This window comes from Nansenia antarctica (assembly GCF_963989245.1).
Source record: "Nansenia antarctica genome assembly, chromosome: 17".
Classification (NCBI taxonomy): Eukaryota; Metazoa; Chordata; class Actinopteri; order Argentiniformes; family Microstomatidae; genus Nansenia; species Nansenia antarctica.
The window spans coordinates 13,073,991-13,096,286 of NC_137687.1; the positions used below are offsets into that span (position 1 = coordinate 13,073,991).

General features: G+C 43.9%; 1 protein-coding gene across 1 annotated transcript; it reads right to left on the reverse strand.

The window, feature by feature from the left end:
* Positions 1-527: 527 nt before the first annotated feature.
* On the reverse strand, positions 528-20,809 carry prtfdc1a (phosphoribosyl transferase domain containing 1a; the record flags this gene model as incomplete). Its single annotated transcript, XM_080547607.1, has 9 exons — positions 528-575; positions 2,594-2,670; positions 3,334-3,380; positions 5,034-5,116; positions 6,114-6,131; positions 12,446-12,511; positions 18,403-18,586; positions 19,883-19,989; positions 20,792-20,809. The coding sequence occupies 9 exons, from the start codon at positions 20,807-20,809 to the stop codon at positions 528-530; spliced, it is 648 nt and encodes a 215-aa protein (XP_080403733.1).
* Positions 20,810-22,296: the final 1,487 nt, after the last annotated feature.

Consider the following 22,296-nt stretch of genomic DNA (forward strand, 5'->3'; position numbering starts at 1 on the left):
CTCTCGGTGTGTGTCTCCGTGTGCGTCTCTCAGTGTGTGTCTCTCCAGTGTGTGTCTCTCAGTGTGTGTCTCTCGGTGTGTGTCTCTCAGTGTGTGTCTCTCCAGTGTGTGTCTCTCTGTGTGTGTCTCTCCAGTGTGTGTCTCTCTGTGTGTGTCTCTCAGTGTGTCTCTCTCTGTGTGTGTCTCTCTGTGTGTGTCTCTCAGTGTGTCTCTCTCAGTGTGTCTCTCTCTGTATGTGTCTCTCTGTGTGTGTCTCTCTGTGTGTGTCCCTCGGTGTGTCTCTCTGTGTGTGTCTCTCAGTGTGTGTCTCTCTCGGTGTGTGTCTCTCAGGTGTATGTCTCTCTGTGTGTCTCTCGGTGTGTGTCTCTCGGTGTGTGTCTCTCTGTGTGTCTCTGTGTGTGTGTCTCTCGGTGTGTCTCTCTGTGTGTGTCCCTCGGTGTGTGTGTCTCTCCAGTGTGTGTCTCTCTGTGTGTGTGTCTCACAGTGTGTGTCTCTCAGTGTGTCTCACGGTGTGTCTTCAGCTCCTCTCAAACTTTGTACTTCACCAGCCCGGTCTCGCTGATTACACAGATGTGCTGCAGTAGAGAGACAGAGAAAAAGAGAAAAGACATTCGTACGCGTCAGTCAAGATGTTTAATCCACACTCTGCGTTTGTGTTTATAGAACGTCACCGAAATATGTTTTAATTCCCCTCTGTCTACAGAGTGTAAATACAGAGTGTAAATTAGTAGTCTACGGGTTCTTATCTGATGGCGTGGCGAAATACCGCGGTATGGAAGCCCCCCCCCCCCTAGATGACAGATGTGTTGAGTTGATTAGAGATATTGGGGAGGAGGGTGAGTTTGGGAATGTGAGGTCAGATGTTCCCGTACGTCAGAACGGAATCGCCTCATCTCTTTCTGATTCATGCCTCACTAAACGCCCCCCTCCCCCCCCCCCTCCGTCTCCTCCATCTAGACTCTCGTCTTCCGAGGTTATCTGGGTGTCAATCATAAAGCGGTGTGACAATTCGTGAGCTTAGAATTATGAGGTTCTATCTCCGTTTAGGGTAGTTCAGAGATATTGAGCGTCAAAGTCTTTACCTTCCATTATGTTTTGTGAGATGGAACCTTTGTATTTTATTCATCATTAACTAAAAAATGTCTACATTTAAAAAAAATAACACCACACACGTTAATAATTAAATTAATAAACACCTAATGGATCAGATTATGTAAAAAACTCAATTTTGACCAAAAATGTAGATACCTTTTAATTCTAACATCATGAATTATCTGACTGTGGGTTTGTTGTAACTGTGGAGTTAAGATGTCAGAGATGAGGAGGAAGCTCGACTCTGGCAGATAAGCAGATCCTAACCCTGACATTCCACTGCTCACCTTCCTTCCAACTTCTGTAATGAATACCACACACACACACACGCATGCCCAGCACGCACACATGCACATGCACGCACGCACACGCAAGCACACACACACACACGCATGCCCAGCACGCACACACACACACATGCACGCATGCACACGCACACACACATGCTTGCACGCACACACAGACGCACACACACACACACGCACCTACTGTACATACACAGACATAAAGCAGTTGTGTTTCATATGAATCTGACTATGAGAATGACTGAGAGTCAGGCCTTCACAGAGATAAGGGCAATAAATTTCACGTAAGAATGTAATAACTCAGTTTAACGTCCTAGGAGTGTTGGCATGAGGCACAGTTTAAGAGGTCAGGGAAGACATGCAGGTATTCAAAAACACACACACACAGACACACACACACACACACACACTCACACAGACAGACTCTCTACTATTTGTATTGGATGTAAACACATTGTTGATTTGGCTATGCAAAACTCCCATAGCAAGGGTACCTGTTGGGTGAGTTCAGCTTTTAGAGAGAGAGAGAGAGAGAGAGAGAGAGAGAGAGAGAGAGAGAGAGAGAGAGAGAGAGAGAGAGAGAGAGAGAGAGAGAGAGAGAGAGACAGACAGAAAGAGAGAGAGAGAGAGATAGACTATGTTCACTCTTAGGTTCAAGCTCTTTCATCCCTTTCAAACAGCTCTACATATCTCTGTCGTCATGGCAGCAGTGAAAGTCAGTTCCAGTTTGGCCCCTAGTTTAGTTTTGTCGCTGTCTTTTTGTTTTCTTTGTTTTTTCTGTTGTGTCTGTCTGACTTTCTGGGGCGGCTGTGGAGCAGGAGGTAGAGCTGCTGTCTAATGATTGCAAGGTTGGCAGATCGGCGGTTCGAGCCCCGGCTGGCCACATGTCGAAGTGTCCTTGGGCAAGACACTGAACCCTGAATTGCTCCCAGTGAGCGGACCGGCGCCTTGCATGGTAGCTTGCCGCCATTGGTGTGTGAATGTGTGTGTGAATGGGTGAATGAGAGGCCGTTGTAAAGCGCTTTGGATAAAGGCGCTATAAGTGCTGTCCACTTCCTGTCTGTAAAATCTCTAAGCCTACATGTTTAGTCTTTTAGTGACTATAAGTAGTCCTTGGGTTTGAGAAAGGCGCTATATAAAACCAAGCTATTATTATTATTATTATATACATTATTATATATAAGTTCAGGCCTTACATTCAGGTCACGGAAATACTCGTTGTAGTCCAAGGCATAACCCACGACAAAACGGTTGGGGATTTCAAACCCAACATCTGTTGAGATAAACGCAGACACGTGCAGTTAGAATATGTTAGATATGTAGACAGAGTCTGACTGCTTTAAAACATCAATCAAGAATGACTCCGGATCAAATATCTTACATGACACAGAGAACATTCTCATATTTAGAGGCGTATTGAACATTTACAACATTTACAGTACAATCTAATTCACTTTTAACAACCACCTGCGGGCTTACAAATTCATAGGCATGGTACAAATATCCTTTAGATTAGATTAGATTAGATTCAACTTTACTGTCATCGCAGAGTACAAGTACAATACAACGAAATGCAGTTTAGCATCCAACCAGAAGTGCAAATAGTGATATAAGGGCATGATATAAAGGAGGTAGTGATAGGGAACTATGTAATATACAGTATGTGCAGAGGTAGTATTGTAAACATCAGTATAGTTTAGAGGTATATACAGTTATGCGCTATATACAGTTATGAGCTATATACAGTTATGATCTATGTACAGTTATGAGCTATACAGTGAGGTAGTTTATGTACAGTATCTGATGTCTGGAGACATGTGCAATGTGCAATATACAGTGGTACAAAAGGTAGTCATGTAAACATCAGTAGTGACGTAGAAGGATGAATCATGGATGATGAACATGACTAAATGGATGACAACAGACAGGCACTTACAGTCTGGGAGCCCTCCGACCCCGTTAGCTACCCTCTTTACCAGTAAACTGAAAAACAGACGTCACAGTTAGTTTTAGTTCAGTTTAGATAGTTTAGATCTAGCCACACGACCAAAAGCCGGTGTCATTAGTTTTCAGTACAGCATATTATTCTCTGCAGCACACAAATGACAAAAACAAAGAGTGCACAATAGACCACATCAAACAAAAAAGTAGACAACAACAGTCAGACAATCACGGTACAAACCGGTTTCAATATAACCAGTTTCAGTTCACAACGCTGCTAGTCTCAACAATGACTCAATCAATCAAATATGAATGAATGAATGAATGAATGGTCTTTATTGGCATTGATATAGTACAGGTACCAAACAACTAAATTTGGGAGGGGTGGCTCCCCTGGTGCTAGGAAAAAAAACAAAACAAAAAACAAGAAGGGAAAAGAGCTGGTTTACATAAATAAAGGCTATGTACACTATCCACTATACTATACTGTACAAATAAAACACTGTGCTGTACTCTATGCTATGCTATACCTATTCTAACATTTCCTATTCTCTGAACCTTATGTACCCTAGGGTTGTCATATTGCACATAGTGTTATTGCACATTCATTTAAAGTGTCGCAGTTTGCAGGTTTGAAATGTACACAGTTGTGTTTCAGTATTACACTTGATTTCAATCTAGTAGCTGCCATCAATTTGTCTAGATTGTCCAGGGCCTAGAACCTAGGTCTTTGCTGTGTTCAGGGCCTGAATGGCCCTGGGGTAGAAGCTGAGCTTATAAACCATGGAGAAGAGATTTTAATTGTAAACGACAATCATTCATTGACGGTTTATGACTACATTGCAACAATGACAGCAACTACCTACCGAGCTATGTCCAACAGTGAGTAACAGTATACTGTAATCTAGCTTGAAGGAGCATACCCACTCTATGCATACTACTCTCTTTTTAGCGGGGTAGTGGTGGTCTAGTGGATAGTGAGTTGAAGGTGATCGGAAGGTTGTGAGTTCAAATCCTGCCTGAAACAACACCACCACTTGTGTGTCCTTGAGTAAGGCACTTAGCCCTCAGTTACTCCAGGGGGAATGTCCCTGTTATTCGCAATTGTAAATTGTAAATCTGCTAAAAAAAAAAGCTCCACTCTATAGTATTAGTTCAGTCTAAACAATACGTGAGCTTAGAATTATAAGGCTCTATCTCCGTTTAGGGTAGTTCAGAGATATTGAGCGTCAAAGTTTTTACATTCCATTATGTTTTGTGAGATGGAACCTTTGTATTTTATTAATTACTAACTAAAAAATGTAAACATTTTAAAAATAACGCCACACAGGCATTAATAAACACCTAATGGATCAGATTATGTAAAAAACTCAATTTTGACAAAAATGTAGATATAGAACCTTATAATTCTAACATCACAAACATTGTAGAATACATTTGAAGGGATAGACGTCAACCCTGTACTGAATTACTACACGTGAATAACAATACCATGATAGAGTTACTGGGGCAATAACATCGCATCGCTAAAAAACCAGACATGAAACATTAGAAAAAACCAAGCCCTGTAACTCAAGACCCTGGCTCTTATCTGAGTGAGCATTTGGAACAAGGGAAGAGTGACATCTTCCTGTCTGTCACAGCCTTGGCATTTCCCCTGGAGGAGGAGAGAGAGACAGACAGAGATGGACTCACCCCGCGACCTTGACCGTTTTGGGTGCAAAGCCCTCCACATGCTTCAGAAGAGCCTTCATGGTCTTTCCTGTGTCGACTATGGCCTTGGGGGGGGGGGGGGGGGGGGGAGAAGAGAGGGTGAGGGAGGGGGAGAGAGAGGGTGAGAGGAACATGAATGTGGAATATGTGGAGAATCGAGGGCAATGGGGCTATCAATGACACCATTTATAAGTTGTAGAGTTCGGTGAAATACATATTGTTAGCCTCATAGCATAACTGCCTAAGTCATGTTCACTTGTGATCAGCCGAGCCGTCTTTGTGTGTAGTGTCAAAAATGCCTATGTCAAAGAGATGACTTGGGCAGATAGTGATTTTGGAATGTAACAAGCATTCTGATGCTGGCATAGGCAATAATGCCCAGTGAATCAGCAGTGTTAGGAGAGTAGAGTTCGGCAGATATCTCAATTTGGACACAATATGACTTAGGCAATTATGCTAAAATTTGCAGGAAAACATGGATAACATACGAAATAACTGAGTGACTGTGTGTGTGGAACTATGGGAACGTCACACAGCCTGTCTAGTGTTGATCAGACCCCCATCCACAGTGAGGCAGACAGGCCGTGTGTGAGGACGTCTTCACGCGTGGACGACTTCAGTCTGGAAAACTCTCACAACGGAAACATGTTCTCACAGGGAAAATAATACCTATTATTCTCCCTTTGTTTTCACCACAAAACAACAAGAGATGTGTGGTCCATGTACTGTATACTGGGAGGGGATAGGGGGAACACTTTCAGAGCCATAATAACATCAAAGCGATCAATTGTTACTTTTAAGCTATGTGTCCCTTTGATGTTATGATGTAATCAAATACAAATACTGACATTGATTCATGTTCATATTTATACCTATTAAGCATGATGCAGATACCTGTGTGTGTGTGTGTGTGTGTGTGTGTGTGTGTGTGTGTGTGTGTGTGTGTGTGTGTGTGTGTGTGTGTGGTGTGGTGTGGTGTGTGTGTGTCTGTGTCTGTGTGTCTGTGTCTGTCTGTGAGTGCCTGTGTGTGTGTGTGTGTGTGTGTGATTATTATACACCTACCTCAACAATCAAGACGTTCTGTTGTGACATAGAAAAGAGAGAGAAACGCAGATTAGACAACATCTTCAAACTCCAACACCACATTCACACACAAATATACAGGTATAGATAACCATGCACAGCTGCCCCGCATTCCCCAATCAGGTGGATGGCCCAGGGAAGCAGACTGCAGGCTCGTTAGCCCCACATGCCACACCTGGGCCTCCTCCTAGGGACTCACAGATAAGGAGCAGCCACTTCCCTGTTCACAATAAAAAGGACAGGAGAGACCAGCAGACATCTTGAGAACTAAACTAGACGTCTTCTGGATCAACAAAGCTACAGAACATCCGCCGTTCAGTAGAACTGACAAGGTAGGTTCTCTAACATGACATGGTAAAAGCCATTTTGTCCATTAATGCCATGCAATTGAAGAGAATGCAAACCTATTTATACTGTGCACATAATGCATGCACATTGAAACCCTAATGTAATATTTGTTGTAATTGTAAACAATGCTGTTGTATTGTGAACAGATGGAGAGACTCTTTGTGGTGCTGGTCATGTTCACCATGTGCTGGGCCTCTGACCCACTTCAGCATAAAGGTGAGACCATCCTGTTGATTTACTTTGATCACATGAACGCTCATTTGACATACGATCAGTATTCATATGGCAATGCGCACATACCTGGAAGTACACCATTTACATTTGTGTATGCACTGGAAATCTCTTCAGACAGTACTACCATTACAATTCCATATGTGCTTTGAATGGTTTGATTTGATGGACTAAATCCTATTTGTCTGACCAGACCTCACAGGTAAAATGTTTATATTTGGACAAGTGACGAAGAATGCGCACGTGAAGCTGATCCCAATAGGAGAGATCCTTGGCTCTGTGTCCTTATGTCTCAGGTAACGTAGTGTTCAATACTTCTTCTGTCGTCAAGTTAAGACAACTCAAAACACCTTGACTGACGTTGACCTTGTGTCTGCATGGTGAATCCCTAGTTATATTGAACATTTCTTGATCTAACTCTATATTTATGAATCTCTTCCTGAAGGTATTTCACAGACCTGCAGAGAAACTATGTTCTGTTGTCCGGCGCCTCCAAAAGACACTTCAACAACCTGATGCTGTTCAAGGGAGTTGGGGAACTGCAGTTTGGGATCATGGATAGAGTTCAAGTGTTTAAGGGGCTGCCACATGAGCCCTATGTGTGCGTGTCAGTGTGTGGGACCTGGAACTCCACCAATGGGATCAGCCAGGTGTGGACCAATGGGAAGCCCAGCCTGCGGAAGCAGGGCTACAGAGGGAGTAAAATTGATGGTAATCTCAGCATTGTTCTGGGTCAGGAGCAAGACAACTATGGGGGGGGCTTTGCTAACAGCCAGTCATTTGTTGGCCACATCACTGATGTGCATGTGTGGAACAAAGTCCTGTCTCCTTGTGAGATTCAGCACTTCACCGATAATATAGACTACAGCCCAGGTGATGTGATTAACTGGGGGGATCTGACTTACATTGTGACTGGGCAGGTGTATGTAGAGGACACTCAACATCCTCAACTCGCTAAATGCAATACCTCATGATTTCCCCCCCCAACAAATCGTTGAATGTATTCTAGCTGAAATTGAGTCAGTTGAAGTCCAGTACTTATGCCATTGTTTTATTCCCCACTGAATGTAATAAAAGTAGTTAAGCAGTAAACAGTTTCTTTGTTATTTCTTTATTGGAGTACAGAACAGGCTGTATGCGCACAGTTTTGTTTACCTTTTAGTCTCATAGAATCCTGATTCAGTGAGTGCCATGCTTGCTCATATTGAACATTTTATATCTATACCGGGCAGATAGTTGTTAGGCTTTACACTTGTTATACCCTGCTGCTATAGCAACCATCTTGGCTCTGTCTTTAGAGCCTCAACAGACACAAAGACGTGACAGTATACTTCCTTATAATGTACCGCTTGTCCCTATAGTCAACGAGAGGCGATTCCAAGTATCTTAGAGTCTCTCTCTCTCTATCCCTCTCTCTCTCTGTCTCTCTCTATCCCTCTCTCTCGTCTCTCTCTCTCTCTCTCTCTCTCTCTCTCTCTGGTGCTTGGGTTCAGATGACAGCTTTTTCCCTTGGCTGGGTGTATGGAGGTCTTTGTCGACCTGGTAGAGAGTGTATCTATGGTTCGAGGCCGGTGCTCTGAGAGAATGCAGGCGTGAGGCCAATGTTCCTGTCAGTCCTACAACACCTGAACACTCTTACATAACTCAGAGAGAGAGGGATAGAGAGAGAGAGACGGAGAGAGACAGAGAGGAGGTAGTGCAGGGAGGCCATGTTGAAAAAGAACATATTGGAAAAAACCTCAAGAAGCACAACCAACCTGCTCTGCCACATGCCTCGGAAATGCACAGACAAACACAACCACATCAGCAGTTAACCCTACCCCTAGTCACCTCAGGAGTTAACCCTACCCCTAGTCACATCAGCAGTTAACCCTACCCCTAGTCACCTCAGGAGTTAACCCTACCCCTAGTCACATCAGCAGTTAACCCTACCCCTATTCACCTCAGGAGTTAACCCTACCCATATTCACCTCAGGAGTTAACCCTACCCCTAGTCACTCTGGATCACATTTGGAATAATAATAATAATAATAATAATAATAACTTATTATATATAATAATAATAATAATAACAGCTTTTCCTACAAATGTTGCAGCTCAAAGTGCTCCAATCATTATATAATCTTAATGTAATGATTTAGTCATTTAAAGGCAATATTAAAAAGATGGGTTTTTAGTCTTGACTTGAACATTATGTGCTGAGGTTGCATCCCTAATGTAAACTGGCAGTGCATTCCACAATCTGCGTGCATAAAATGAGAATGCGGCCTCACCAAATCTCTTCTTTTGGAATGTTCCAGATAGGCTTACAAACGTAACCTAACCACTTAGACCAGACAAGAAGATTCATTCACCTTATTATCGTATCAGACAGATGAGTTACATAATTTAACCCCCACAGACGAGGCTAATTGACATGTAACCTCTTAACCCCTCACTCCCATAAACATTCCCCCATGTTCTGCTACAGCTACAGTGTCTGTCTATTGTTGAGATGAGAAGTTACAACCTGTGACTGTAACTGCCTCCCCTCCTTCGATGAGGGACAGAGGAGGTATGAGAGGAGGTATGTAGAAACCTGACCACATGCAGAGGTTTTTCCTGCCAAATCAAAACATTTCACAGAGCTGCTCTCAACAGTATCCAGCCTCCCTCCCAAACCTCCCTCTCTTACATACTTAAGCAATATCACACGAGAGGGAGTGTGTTACGCTGAATATCAGCACGGCTATGATTGGGTCGTAGGTACGAGGCCGCAGGCCGAGTAGGAAGACAATCACAGCCGTGCTGATATTCAGTATAACAGCACGACCTTGAGTGTGATATTGCTTTTATACAACAGTTCTACAGCACCATTTATTAGTTAACAGTAATAAGCGACAACAGATTATGATTTGCTTGTTTATTTAATCATTTATTTGGGCTCCATCAACAAAAGATTGTTCCGCAACTGGACTGTTGCCTAGTGACCTGAACACAAACATCTGCAGGCTAGCTACTTTGTATTAACGGTAATTTCGGAGTGATACATATAGTTAAAAGTCCCAGTGCTGTTATACTGTATAGCGGCACTCGTGGAATGCCTCTTGTCCAATCAAATTACTTGGTCGGAACTAACTGTTGTATAATGTGTCGTATTCATGGCAGTTGCTAAATTCAAACTCCTCGACATTCCATGATTATGGAAATGAACTGCAGTATCCCCTTCAGGAATTCGCCCAAATCCCAGTACATAAGTTTTTGTGTGCCACTGTCAAATAATGTTGGTTAGAGTTAACGCTGGCTCGAGATCAACAGATGGATTACAGACACAGGGTGACACTGACATGCATACCATCGACGTGCCAACCGCCGCCCGTGATGCTAATGGCTAACAGAGGGGCGTGCTAAGGTATCACTTGATATACAACACGTCTACCACCACTTTTTCTTTTCAACACAAGAGTGCAAAATAACAGCGTCTGCACACTCAAACACTGTGCGGAAAAAACATAGTTTATTGCGAGCTTTCGGTCATAGACCTTCTTCAGGCATGAAGCAGACAAGTGAATGCAGTGGTTTTAAGGGTTCAAACAACATCACTTGATTAAGCCAACGCACAACAACACAACACCTGTGTCAAAAATGTCACCTGGTGGCTAAGCATCAAGGGAATTGTAGTCTCCGATTTAGTTTAGTCTTAGTTCTTAGATTCTTTTCAACGCAAGAAAAATATCCTTGAAAATATGGAGAAAGGCCTGTGTGTGAGGAGTAAGACTCCTATTTCCACTGGGAGATGAAAGTGAAGAAAGAGAGGGTCACTGTCTACCATGACTCATGTCTACCAGGGGGTGAGCTCGGGGGTGAGTCATGTCTACTAGGGGGGTGAGCAGGCTGACCTGTGCTGACAGACAGCTGGGTGGGCCGGGTGGGCCGCCGTGGGAGATGACGGGGTTAGGGGTCAGTGGATTTCCATGAAAGAAAGTGAGGGATTGCAAATAGAAAAACAGATTCCAGAACAATCTCTCTCCGCAGACCTGATGACTGACTTCATTATTAGTTATTTATGTTTCAACTGAAGAGAGTCTTACTGTGATTCAGTGGTTTTTAATTGTGGGATTGATGTTTGTGACATTAGGCAGACAGACGTTAGACGGACAGCTAATCTTTTTTTGTACCTTTTTACCCTCAGCGAAAACATGATCTTATATAACAAGGTCTGTGTATGTGTGTGTGTGTGTGTGTGTGTGTGTGTGTGTGTGTGTGTGTGTGTCTGTCTGTCTGTGTGTGTCTGTGTGTCTGTCTGTGTGTGTGTGTGTGTATCTGTGTCTGTCTGTCTGTCTGTCTGTCTGTCTGTCTGTGTCCGTCCGTCTGTGTGTGTCTCTGTGTGTGTCTCCCTGTGTGTGTGTCTCTCTGTGTGTATGTCTGTGTGTGTGTGTGTGTGTGTGAGTGTCTGTGTGTGTGTGTGTGTGTGTGTGTGTGTGTGTGAGTGTGTCTGTGTGTGTGTGTGTGTGTGTGTGTGTGTGTGTGTGTGTGTGTGTGTGTGTGTGTGTGTGTCTGTGTGAGTGATTATGGTGTCTTTTGCAGTCTGGAGGACTGAGCCTGTCAGAAGAGATGATTATTTGTGATGTGTGACGTCCTCTGTGACTCCACTGCCAGACCTCGGTCACTAAGACAGTAACTCTATGCTGCAGGACCACATTTCAACCAGGAGGGGGAGACACTTCAATACTAACCTCCCACCGTAGGCTTTGCGCATCAATGGCACTAATACAATAATATAGTCCATATAATGATTTTCTTTCTTTCTTTTTTTTTTATTTTTTATCATAGGTCCTTTAGAAAAAGCTGTCTCTAACACTAGAACAGCCGTGCCTCTTTTACCTACTAAAAGAGCCGCCTCAGGGGTCAACCCCCCTCTTTACAGAGGCACATATCTAGGAAAAGTCATGAAAGGAGGGTCCTGAAATTTGATCGAGTGCAAAGATATAACATTTTTCTTTACTCACAGTAAAGAATGACCCCTCATGGCTGTTCTAGTGTTAAATCTGAGTTGAAGAAACATTCCTTTCTATTTCACAGGGGTGAATGTGTGACTCACTCTTACTGGTGAAGCGGTGAGCCGCACTGACAAAGTCACTCTTATGACAGGGACACAAAGAGGGCGGTTGTCAGGGAGAAGAATCCCACATGTATGACCGATATAGCGAAGGATGATACTAGCCTAAGTCATCGGGTTCACTCTCACTGATCCACAAGTGATTTACACAGACCGTCTCAAACGACAAACGCAATTCCAGATCTGTCTCCCACCCAACCTCAACATGATTGAAATCGAACATGAAGCTCGGGATGTCTTTATGATGAATGAAACAGTTATGAAATGTAAAAACTGTAATCTCCCAAATAGCATCTGATGGTAACATCATGATTCATTTTAGTTTTTTCCAACATCTAACATTTTGCAATGCGACATTTTGCCAAACGATGATGTGATTTAAAATGATATTACGTCATCAAGTCTAAACAGTATAAGACACGTTTTGTATATTATATCATTTACATTTTTGGCATTTAGCAGACGCCCTTTATCCAAAGCGACTTACAACAAATACATTTGTCTAAGTAAGTGAATCCATCTATCCATCAGTCATTGCAAGAAAAGTAATCTCTGCTTGGGCCAGGAGCCATTGGCAGTCACAATGCTAGAATTAAGAATTGTTTAAAACGTTTTGTTTATATCCAGTACATACCTTGCCTCGTAGAACAGAGAGGTCTTGACTTCCTATGATGTGCAGGTCCTCTGTTGAATGGTCGTTCTGTAGAGAAAAGACACACATGGTCTCACAAATGATCTTCTCTTAACCAAGTAATGTAAATGGACTGACTTATAGTGCCTTATTCCGCTTTACAACGGCCTCTCATTCACCCATTCACACACACATTCACACACCAATGGCGGCAAGCTACCATGCAAGGTGCCGGCCCGCTCAATGAGAGCAATTTGGGGTTCAGTGTCTTGCCCAAGGACACTTCGGTATGTGGCCAGCCGGGGCTCGAACCGCCGATCTGCCCGACCTTGCGGCTCATTAGACGCCGGCTCTACCTCCTGAGACACAGCTGCCCCAATGTCATGTATTTTGAATGATACTGTACATATGTTTTTGGAAATGTACTTGGCAGTAGAAAGCGTCTGGTTCCCATGAATGACAACTACGAATGACAGACTAGTGATTGTGTTCGTGTGTGTCGCTGCCTCAAGCACGTCTGGGAAGAACTATCAATCAGTAAAAACCGATGTGAAATGATGTGAAAAACCAAAACTGATTGATGATAATTCAGCCAAGCAAATAATTCAGCCAAGCAAATAATTCCACTGTAGCTAAAAGACTGGTGTTAGTTACCATCCTACTAACAAAGAGGATCACAGATTCAGATTCCTGAATCATCATCGTCGTTCCTTTAGATGAAACGCTAAGTCTGCATTCCTGCCACGGTCGCCGTGGGGATGGAGGTCGACCCAGACACATCAGAGGAAGGGACGGGAGCCAGGAGAGAGACCACATGACCCCAGCATGACCACTCTGACCCAGCCGTCACACAGACACGGTCCTGTCCAGAGTGGGTGTGCCAGTTAGTCACCATGCAGTTGAGGACAGGGTGCAGTCTCACATGACCCCAAAGAGAGACAGCCCTCAGACATAGTTGTGTCTGTCTGTGTCTCTGTGTGTCTGTGTGTGTGTCTGTCTGTCTGCGTGTGTGTGTGTGTGTGTGTGTCTGTCTGTCTGTGTGTCTGTGTGTCTGTGTGGGTGTCTGTGTGTGTGTGTCTGTGTGTGTGCGTGTCTGTGTCTGTGTGAGTGTGTGTCTGTCTGTGTGTGTCTGTCTGTGTGTGTGTGTGTGTGTGTGTGAGTGTGTGTGTGTGTGTGTCTGTGTGTGTGTGTGTGTGTCTGTGTGTGTGCGTGTCTGTGTGTGTGTGTGTGTCTGTGTGTGTGTGTGTGTGTCTGTGTGAGTGTGTGTCTGTGTGTCTGTGTGTGTGTATGTGTGTGTGTGTGTGTGTGTGTGTCTGTGCTGTGTCAAACATGGTCGAGCAGCACACATTTTAATCTTCACCTGAAATGATGCAGCTCCAAGTATGACGATGACCAGGAATGAACCAAGCAAGCATAAACGATATACAAAGATAGTCATAGTCATAGGCAATTTATTTAAACACGCACCAAACTACACCGGTTTAGGGCGCCCTGGGCGCGGACTCTAAAGAAGAGAGAAAACATGATGGAATATGGAACACAAACAGGTAAGGACAACAACATAAACTAAATAAACACAGAGCATGTCTAACATTCATAACCACACACCTTTAAAGACAGACATCCATACTATATATATAACACACCAGGAACATCTCAGCAGCCTAGTTCACGACAGTAGTGAGTTTCAAGCAGAGTCTTGAAAGTCTCTAGATCGGGGGGCGGTTCTTTATGGCAACGACACAGAGAGAGATTGACATCATCAATCATAAATTGGCCATAAATAACGTTACTTATTATGGTTTGATAAGCTACAATGGAACGGTGAAGCTGTGGTTAACGTTAGCCTATGGCTGAGGCCAATTCCTCTAATGACTGTTGCACTGTTTCAAAGCCAGCTCAGAGCTAGTTATTTCATTAAGACTAAGACTTTCCATTTCAACAAAAAAAGCTTCATTACATTACAGAACCGAGCCCGAGCAGAGCTGTACTGGGCTGGCTGGGTTTCGCATCCCCCCCCCATAGTAGCTGAAACAATGCTGGAAAGGAAAATATCTGAGCCAGAAAAGTGTGAGTCTAGTAGAGGATCTCCCTCCAATCTATTGCCCTTGAAACAACCCTGAGTGTGCTGATTTCCCACCAAACATGAGCAACAGTGACACCTGGTGGACATAATATGATCACATGACTCTACACTGTCTTCCTGTTAAGTTTAGGATAGATTTCAAGATCCTTCTGCTTGTTTATAAAGCTCTCACTGGCACAGCACCAGAATATCTTCTGACGCTGGTTTTCTCTGTGTACCACAGGTACAGAGATTTGGTGAGGCTGCATTCTCTCCAAATTGTGGAATGCACTGCCAGTTTACATTAGGGATGCAACCTCAGCAAATATTATGTTCAAGTCAAGACTAAAAACCCATCTTTTTAATATTGCCTTTAAATGACTAAATCATTAAATGATGATTATATAATGATTAAAGCACTTTGAGCCCCCCCCCCCCTCCCCCAGAGGACAAAAACAACAACAAGAGAATGATGTGATCTCAGGTCAGATTCGAACCTAGCTTCCCCGGCCAAGGCTAGTCTAGATTCGTTTCTTGCTGAGCCCCATTTCACTACTAGAGGCAGAGGGAGGCAGGGAGGCTAATAAACATCCTACAGAGAGTGATGTCATACAAACTACACCCACACATGGGAGGGGCCTCGTTGAACGACCAAACAACACTTCCTTAATGGTCCCAGCGAGAGAGAGGGTTGAGGGCTTGGCTATTATGAATGAATGAATGAATGGTCTTTATTGTCATTGATATAGTACAGGTACCAAACAACGACATTTGGGAGGGGGGGCTCCCCTGGTGCTAGGAAAAAAAACTAAAAAACAAGAAGGGAAAGGAGCTGGTTTACATAAATAAAGGCTATGTACACTATCCACTATACTATACTATACAAATAAAACACTGTGCTGTACTCTATGCTATGCTATACCCATTCTAACATTTCCTATTCTCTGAACCTAGGGTTGTCATATTGCACATAGTGTTATTGCACATTCATTTAAAGTGTCGCAGTTTGCAGGTTTGAAATGTACACATTTGTGTTTCAGTATTACACTTGATTTCAATCTAGTAGCTGCCATCAATTTGTCTAGATTGTCCAGGGCCTAGAACCTAGGTCTTTGCTGTGTTCAGGGCCTGAATGGCCCTGGGGTAGAAGCTGAGCTTCAGTCTGTTTGTCCTTGCGAACATGGTCCTGAACCGCCTGTTCGAGGGCAGCCGAGCAAAGTGTTCGTACCCAGGGTGGGATGGGTCTCTGGAGATCTTGGAGGCCTTCCTGAGACAGCGTGTGTTGTACAGCTCTTCCAGAGAGGGGAGGGGGGCGCCGGTGATCTTCTGGGCCGATCTCACGACTCTCTGTAGCGCATTCCTCTCTGCGGCTGTGCAGCTGGAGAACCAGATGCAGATGCAGTAGGTGAGGATGCTCTCCACTGCGCAGCGGTAGAAGGCCACCAGCATCTCCTGTCCGATGTGGTCTTTCCTGAGGACTCTCAGGAAGAAGAGCCGCTTTTGTGCCTTCTTGATGATGGCTGCTGTGTTGTTCTTCCAGGACAGGTCCTCCTGTATGTGCACCCCCAGGAATCGGAGGGTTGAGACTCTCCACGCTCCCTCCGTCGACGAGCAGGGGCTGGACCTCAGATTTTTTCCTCCTGAAGTCCACGATGATTTCCTGGGTCTTTGACTGGTTCAGCAGCAGGTTGTTAACCTTGCACAGCTTGCTCAGCTGCTCTACCTCATCCCTGTACGCCGCCTCGTCCCCCCCCGAGATGCAGCCCACCACGGTGGTGTCGTCTGCAAACTTTACGATGGAGTTGCTGGGGTGGACAGGGGTGAAGTCGTAGGTGTAGAGGTTGTAGAGGATGGGGCTTAGCACGCAGCCCTGGGGGGACCCAGTGCTGAGTCTGAGGGCTGTGGAGGTGTGGGAGCCCACCCGCACCCTCTGGGGGCGGTCAGACAGGAAGTCCTTGATCCATGCACATATAGAGTGTGATAGTCCCAGGTCTAGTAGTTTGGTCACTAGCCTGTCTGGAAGGATGGTGTTGAAGGCAGAGCTGAAGTCCACAAAGAGCAGTCTCGCGTAGCTGTTTCCCCTCTCCAGGTGGGATAGAGTGGAGTGGAGAGTCGTCGCGATGGCGTCCTCTGTGGACCTGTGGGCTCTGTAGGCGAACTGGTATGGATCCAGGTTGGGCGGGAGGCGTGTGACTATGTGGGCCCGGACTAGTTTCTCGAAGCACTTCATGATGATTGGTGTGAGTGCCACCGGGCGGTAGTCGTTTAGGCAGCTCACCGTGCTTTTCTTCGGGACTGGGATGATAGTTGAGGTTTTCAGGCAGGGTGGGACGGTGGCCTGGGACAGGGACTGGTTAAAGATGTTGGTGAAACCTGGTGAAACCTGTATATTAAACCTGTATTCTATGACAGGTACAGAGATAGACGGCTTTTCATGACACCAAACCCTCCACCTCAGCACCAAACCAAGATGGTCAACCACAGACAAACAAACCCTCCACCTCGGCACCAAACCAAGATGGTCAACCACAGACAAACAAACCCTCCACCTCGGCACCAAACCAAGATGGTCAACCACAGACAAACAAACCGACTTATGATTTTTGTGTCGGACCCCAGGAAGACTAGTTCATGGCATGGCATTAGCTAATGAGGATCCTAATAAACAAACAAACAAACAAACAAACTTGATTTCTGGAGGAGACCAAACCATGTTCTCTGAATGTACAATACATCACAATACTCTCTAGACAATTATAGAATAATGCAGCAAAATAAAAAGCAAGAAGATTTGAATTGGCTGTGTCCAACAATCTACTGTATGATTCTGTCAGTCATGATGCAGATAACAAACAAAGAAACAAGAGGGTAGTATGGTCAGGAGATTGGATCCCAGATCTCCACAGAATGAACTCAGGTCTCTTTATCTCACAGAGCCACCGGTGTCTCCAGATGAGATGGAGTTAGGTACGCTAATAAACACTCTACCTGGTGTGATGTCATCAACCTGAGTCCAAGTCCAAGGAGACTCGTTATGGGATCTCATTTTTATGCTTAAAAAAGAGCTTAAAATCGTACTTACAAGTGAACCAGTGATATTACAGTTATGCTTTATGTTACCTTTTACCTTGGTGTGTTTTGTTTTAGTGTTTTAGTTTTAGTTTTAGTGTATTTGAATGAATGAATGAATGAATGAATGAATGAATGAATGAATGAATGAATGAATGAATGAATGAATGAATGGTCTTTATTGTCATTGATATAGTACAGGTACCATACAACGAAATTTGGGAGGGGGGGCTCCCCTGGTGCTAGGATTTTTTTTAACAAAAAACAAGAAGGGAAAAAGAGCTGGTTTACATAAATAAAGGCTATGTACACTATCCACTATACTATACTATACAAATAAAACACTGTGCTGTACTCTATGCTATGCTATAAATATCCTAACATTTCCTATCTCTGAACCTTATGTGCACGAGGGTTGTCATAATACACATTTGTGTATTAATGTTGTTATGCTTCCTTGGTTTATGTGTCTTGACATGTTGTAATGTTGTTATGTTGTCATGTTCATGGTGTTATGTTGTCATGTTCATGGTGTTATGTTGTCATGTTCATGGTGTTATGTTGTCATGTTAATGGTGTTTCAGACCCCAGGAAGACTAGCTGTCGTCTTGGCGTGAGCTAATGGGGATCCTTGCTAATAAACAAATAAACAAACCTTCTGGATTCATGGGCTGTTGAACAGGCTCTGGCGTTCTATTATCTACAGTATGACATGAATGGCAGCAATAAGTAGGCTACCTCGTTCCTATACAGTGAATGGGTGACACCTGTTGGGCAGAGAGAGAGGAGAAAGAGGGGGGGGAGGAGGAGGAGATGAGTCTCTTACCAGGTAGCTCTTCAGCCTGATGAACTCCACCCTGGTCTCCAGGTGCTTGTTGGAGTTGCGGCCGAGCACCTTGATGAACTCCACCAGGTCGGAGCAGAACTTGTACCCCCCCTTCAGCACACACAGAACCACGATGTCGTGGTCCCCGATGTCGTCCATGATGTGGCTGGCCAGGCGCTCGGTCCTGTGCAGCACAGAGCATGTTAAACCCTGAGCTAGATTACTCTTCCTGCTACAACTGGTGAATTGATGATTCACTTGCTTAGTCAAATGTATCGATTGTAAGTCGCTTTGGAATAAGGCGTCTGCTAAATGCCCAAAATGTAAATGTAAATGTAAACCTCACAAGGAAGTCATAATTACATAGACATAGTAGCAGTGGACAGCAGTGTGTGTGTGTGTGTACAACTCTGGACAACTCTGGACAACTCTAGACAACTCTGGACACGGTCAATTAACGCAGCCCGCCCCTCCTCTGCCAAGCCTGGATCAGGAGGCTTTAAGGAATTCCAAAGTCACATTTCGATGCTCTCCTTTATTCCTTTATGGATTACATGCTAATGTAGGGGTTAGGCCTGAGTAGTGTGTGTGTGTGCCTGTGTGTGTGTGTGTGTGTGTGTGTGTGTGTGTGTGTGTGTGTGTGTGTGCCTCTGTGTGTGTGTGTGTGTGTGTGTGTGTGTGTGTGTGTGTGTGTGTGTGTGTGTGCGTGTGTGTGTGTGTGTGTGTGCCTCTCTGTACAACTCTGGGCACGCACCCGTCCTCGTTGTACAGAGTTGTCCAGAGTTGTACACACACACACACACACACACACACTGCTGTCCACTGCTACTTGAGTTGTACAGAGTTGTACAGAGTTGTACAGAGTGGCATGCGGCAGCATTCCTTTCCACATGAGGTGGGACGTTAGCGCAGTGACCCTGACGCAAACGAGTGCACAAGAAGACGGCCAGCAAACCTGGTCAAGTGTCACAAACGGGGTGATGTTACCTCAACAACAACTTCAACTTTGTTGTTTGAATTTTGTCACCACTATATTCATGATAGTTTCACAAGTTGCATGTTTTCTTTTCTATATTTAGAGCATGTTTTTGAAGTTTTCTTACCAAGGGACATGGGCTGATTTCAACAATAAAGAATGAATAATTTTAGGACAGTGTAATGCAACACACGGTCATTTTATAGCACGGTCGATAGACAAAGACCCTTGCTACAGGCACCGTCTCCTATGTCAGCAAACTGACAAACAGCAGTGTGTTTTCTGCTCTCTGAATGTCTAACAGATTTGTTTTTAAATGATTAATTGATCCTTTATTTAACCAGGGTAGTCATATTGAGATAGTAGCCTCTTTTTCAAATGCGCCCTGGCCAAGAAAAGCAGCACTTAGTTAAAAAGACCACCACATACAGTCTAAAAACATACAATAACAACAAACAAGCAACAGAATAAGTGAGCATGTGCATGATACAATGTTTTATGTACCTGTCCATGATGACTCCATGTGGGATGTAGACGCTCTCTATGTCTCCCTGGTAGTGAGCTGGGTAGGTGAACAGGTCCAGGCTGTACCCAGGCCAATCGTCTTTGATCTGGGTCAGGACAGAGAGAAGGAAGACGCGCCGTCAAAGTCCTGGTCAATCTTTACATGCAATCTTTACATGCAATCTTCTGCATGCATTCCATCATATTATACATGACTCTATACATGACTCTAATACATGTTATAATGTAATAAATAACATGTTATAATGTAATACATAACATGTGATGTTTAGAGTAAGTGCATGATCACATATTGCATTGCTCCTGATATTTTTAACTCTGTATTTTCTATAGTTTTTATTGTAGGTCCCTGGCTCTTATTGTCTTATTGTTTTATTGTTTTTAGTCCTTTTATCTTCTCTTTTAACTTTACCATATATTGTATTGCATTGTATTGTGTGCATTGTGCATCTTGTTTATTTCCTGCATTTTATCTATTTTACAACTGTGAAGCACTTTGGTTCAGCACTGCTGTATGTAAACGTGCTATATAAATAAAGCTGACTTGACTTGACTTGACTGATAGATGTGCATTGTGCTCCTCCTGACAATAGTCTACTGTACAGATCCAACCATCCAGTATCAATCATGACAAATCAAATGCACATTTTCTGGATACTGAAGTGAAGATGATTTGTCGATGCCAAATCATGCGATTGCAGTGTTAAAATCCCTGCTCAATACATAAATTTGCCTCAAAAACTCACTCAGTTGAAAAATATGTGAACCACTCCAATGACTCATTTGATTTACTCTACAGTAACAGGCAGACACAAGCTGCAGTCTTGAGTGAATCAAGTAAAGTGACAAAGTTGCCAACTATACTGTAGGCTTATTTCAACTACTCACCACAATTCCTGCTTCCATCTTTCTGGGTTCCATCCCTTTGTCTTGGGGAGCTAAGCACTCTGCCATGGGAGCTCTTGGCTATGACAGACAGACACTTGGGAAAGAAGATTCTGGGGCAAAGTTCCCAACTTAGAGAGAGAGAGCAGACAGACACTGGAGGGGAGGAGGGGAAGAAGGGGAGGGAAGGCACAGAGGGGGTTGAGGAGATGGAGATATTCCCTGACAATGCCTACTGTTCCTTTTAAAAGTAAGGCTTCACTATCAAAAACAAGACAAGTTCTGTAACTGAAACAAGTTATACATAGGAACAGTAATCAGAATCAATCAAGTCATGTGTGTGACTCCTACAGTGAACAAATACTCTGTCATTAAGTGTCACAAATACACTGCAAAAAAAGCAGGTAATCAAATTACCGTAATAATTATAATGTCCTGTTCATTGATTGACACCTTATCAGTGTTTTATAGGATGGTCTTTTTAAGACATATAGTCTATATACTGTACCGGTATATCCAATAAGCCAAGACCTCTATGTCCCTGGCTGGGGCCTGCCCTGGTGTATGCAGGTCATGCTGAAGTCATTAGTATGACTAACAGAAGCTGTTGTTGTGTTACAGCCCATCTGAATGCACGGGCGCCAATTTAAAAGGGGCGCCTAATCAACTGCATGTGATTTCCTGTTAGCAATAGGCTGGTGGGGGGTAGGTAGGTAAGGCAAGGCAAGTTTATTTGTATAGCACATTTCATACAACAAGCCAAGGGCAATTCAAAGTGCTTTACAAACATTGCTAATTTCGCCCAGTAGGCTATGTTTCTTTTTTGTCTATAAGTCGTTCATTTCTGTCCTGACGGTGCGCTAGCAAGCTAGCTAGCCAACTCGCATGGCTGGAATGGTCGCATGTTATTTCTGTTAACCCAGAGCTTCGCTGTACAAATGTGAATCGTTAGCCTAAGGTTAACACTAAACTCAGGGTTACCACCACTGAACCCAGGGTTACCACTAATCCCACCAGATCATTGTGAGAGATTACATTTTTCGTACAGGGAGCGTCTTGAAGATATTATTGGGAACAAGGGCTTCTACACCATGTATTAAATACATTTCAGTTAGCATGTTTGGTAAATGGACTGCACTTATATAGCGCCTTATTCCAAAGCGCTTCACAATGGCCTCTCATTCACCCATTCACACACACATTCACACACCTATGGCAGCAAGCTACCATGCAAGGCAATGGCCCGCTCATTGGGAGCAATTTGGGGTTCAGTGCCTTGCCCAAGGACACCTTGACACGTCGCCAACCGGGGATCGAACCGCTGAACCGTGCGATCATTACACGCCAGCTCTACCTCCTGAGCCACAGCCGTGTTTAATACTTCTTTCCTGTGTCGTTCCCAACATTGAGTTGTAATGTCTGTTTTAATGTCTGTTTTAAAGTTGGATTGTGTGAATACCTTAAACGTTATGGGAGTAGCTGTGGAAAAAGAATATGAGGAAGGACAA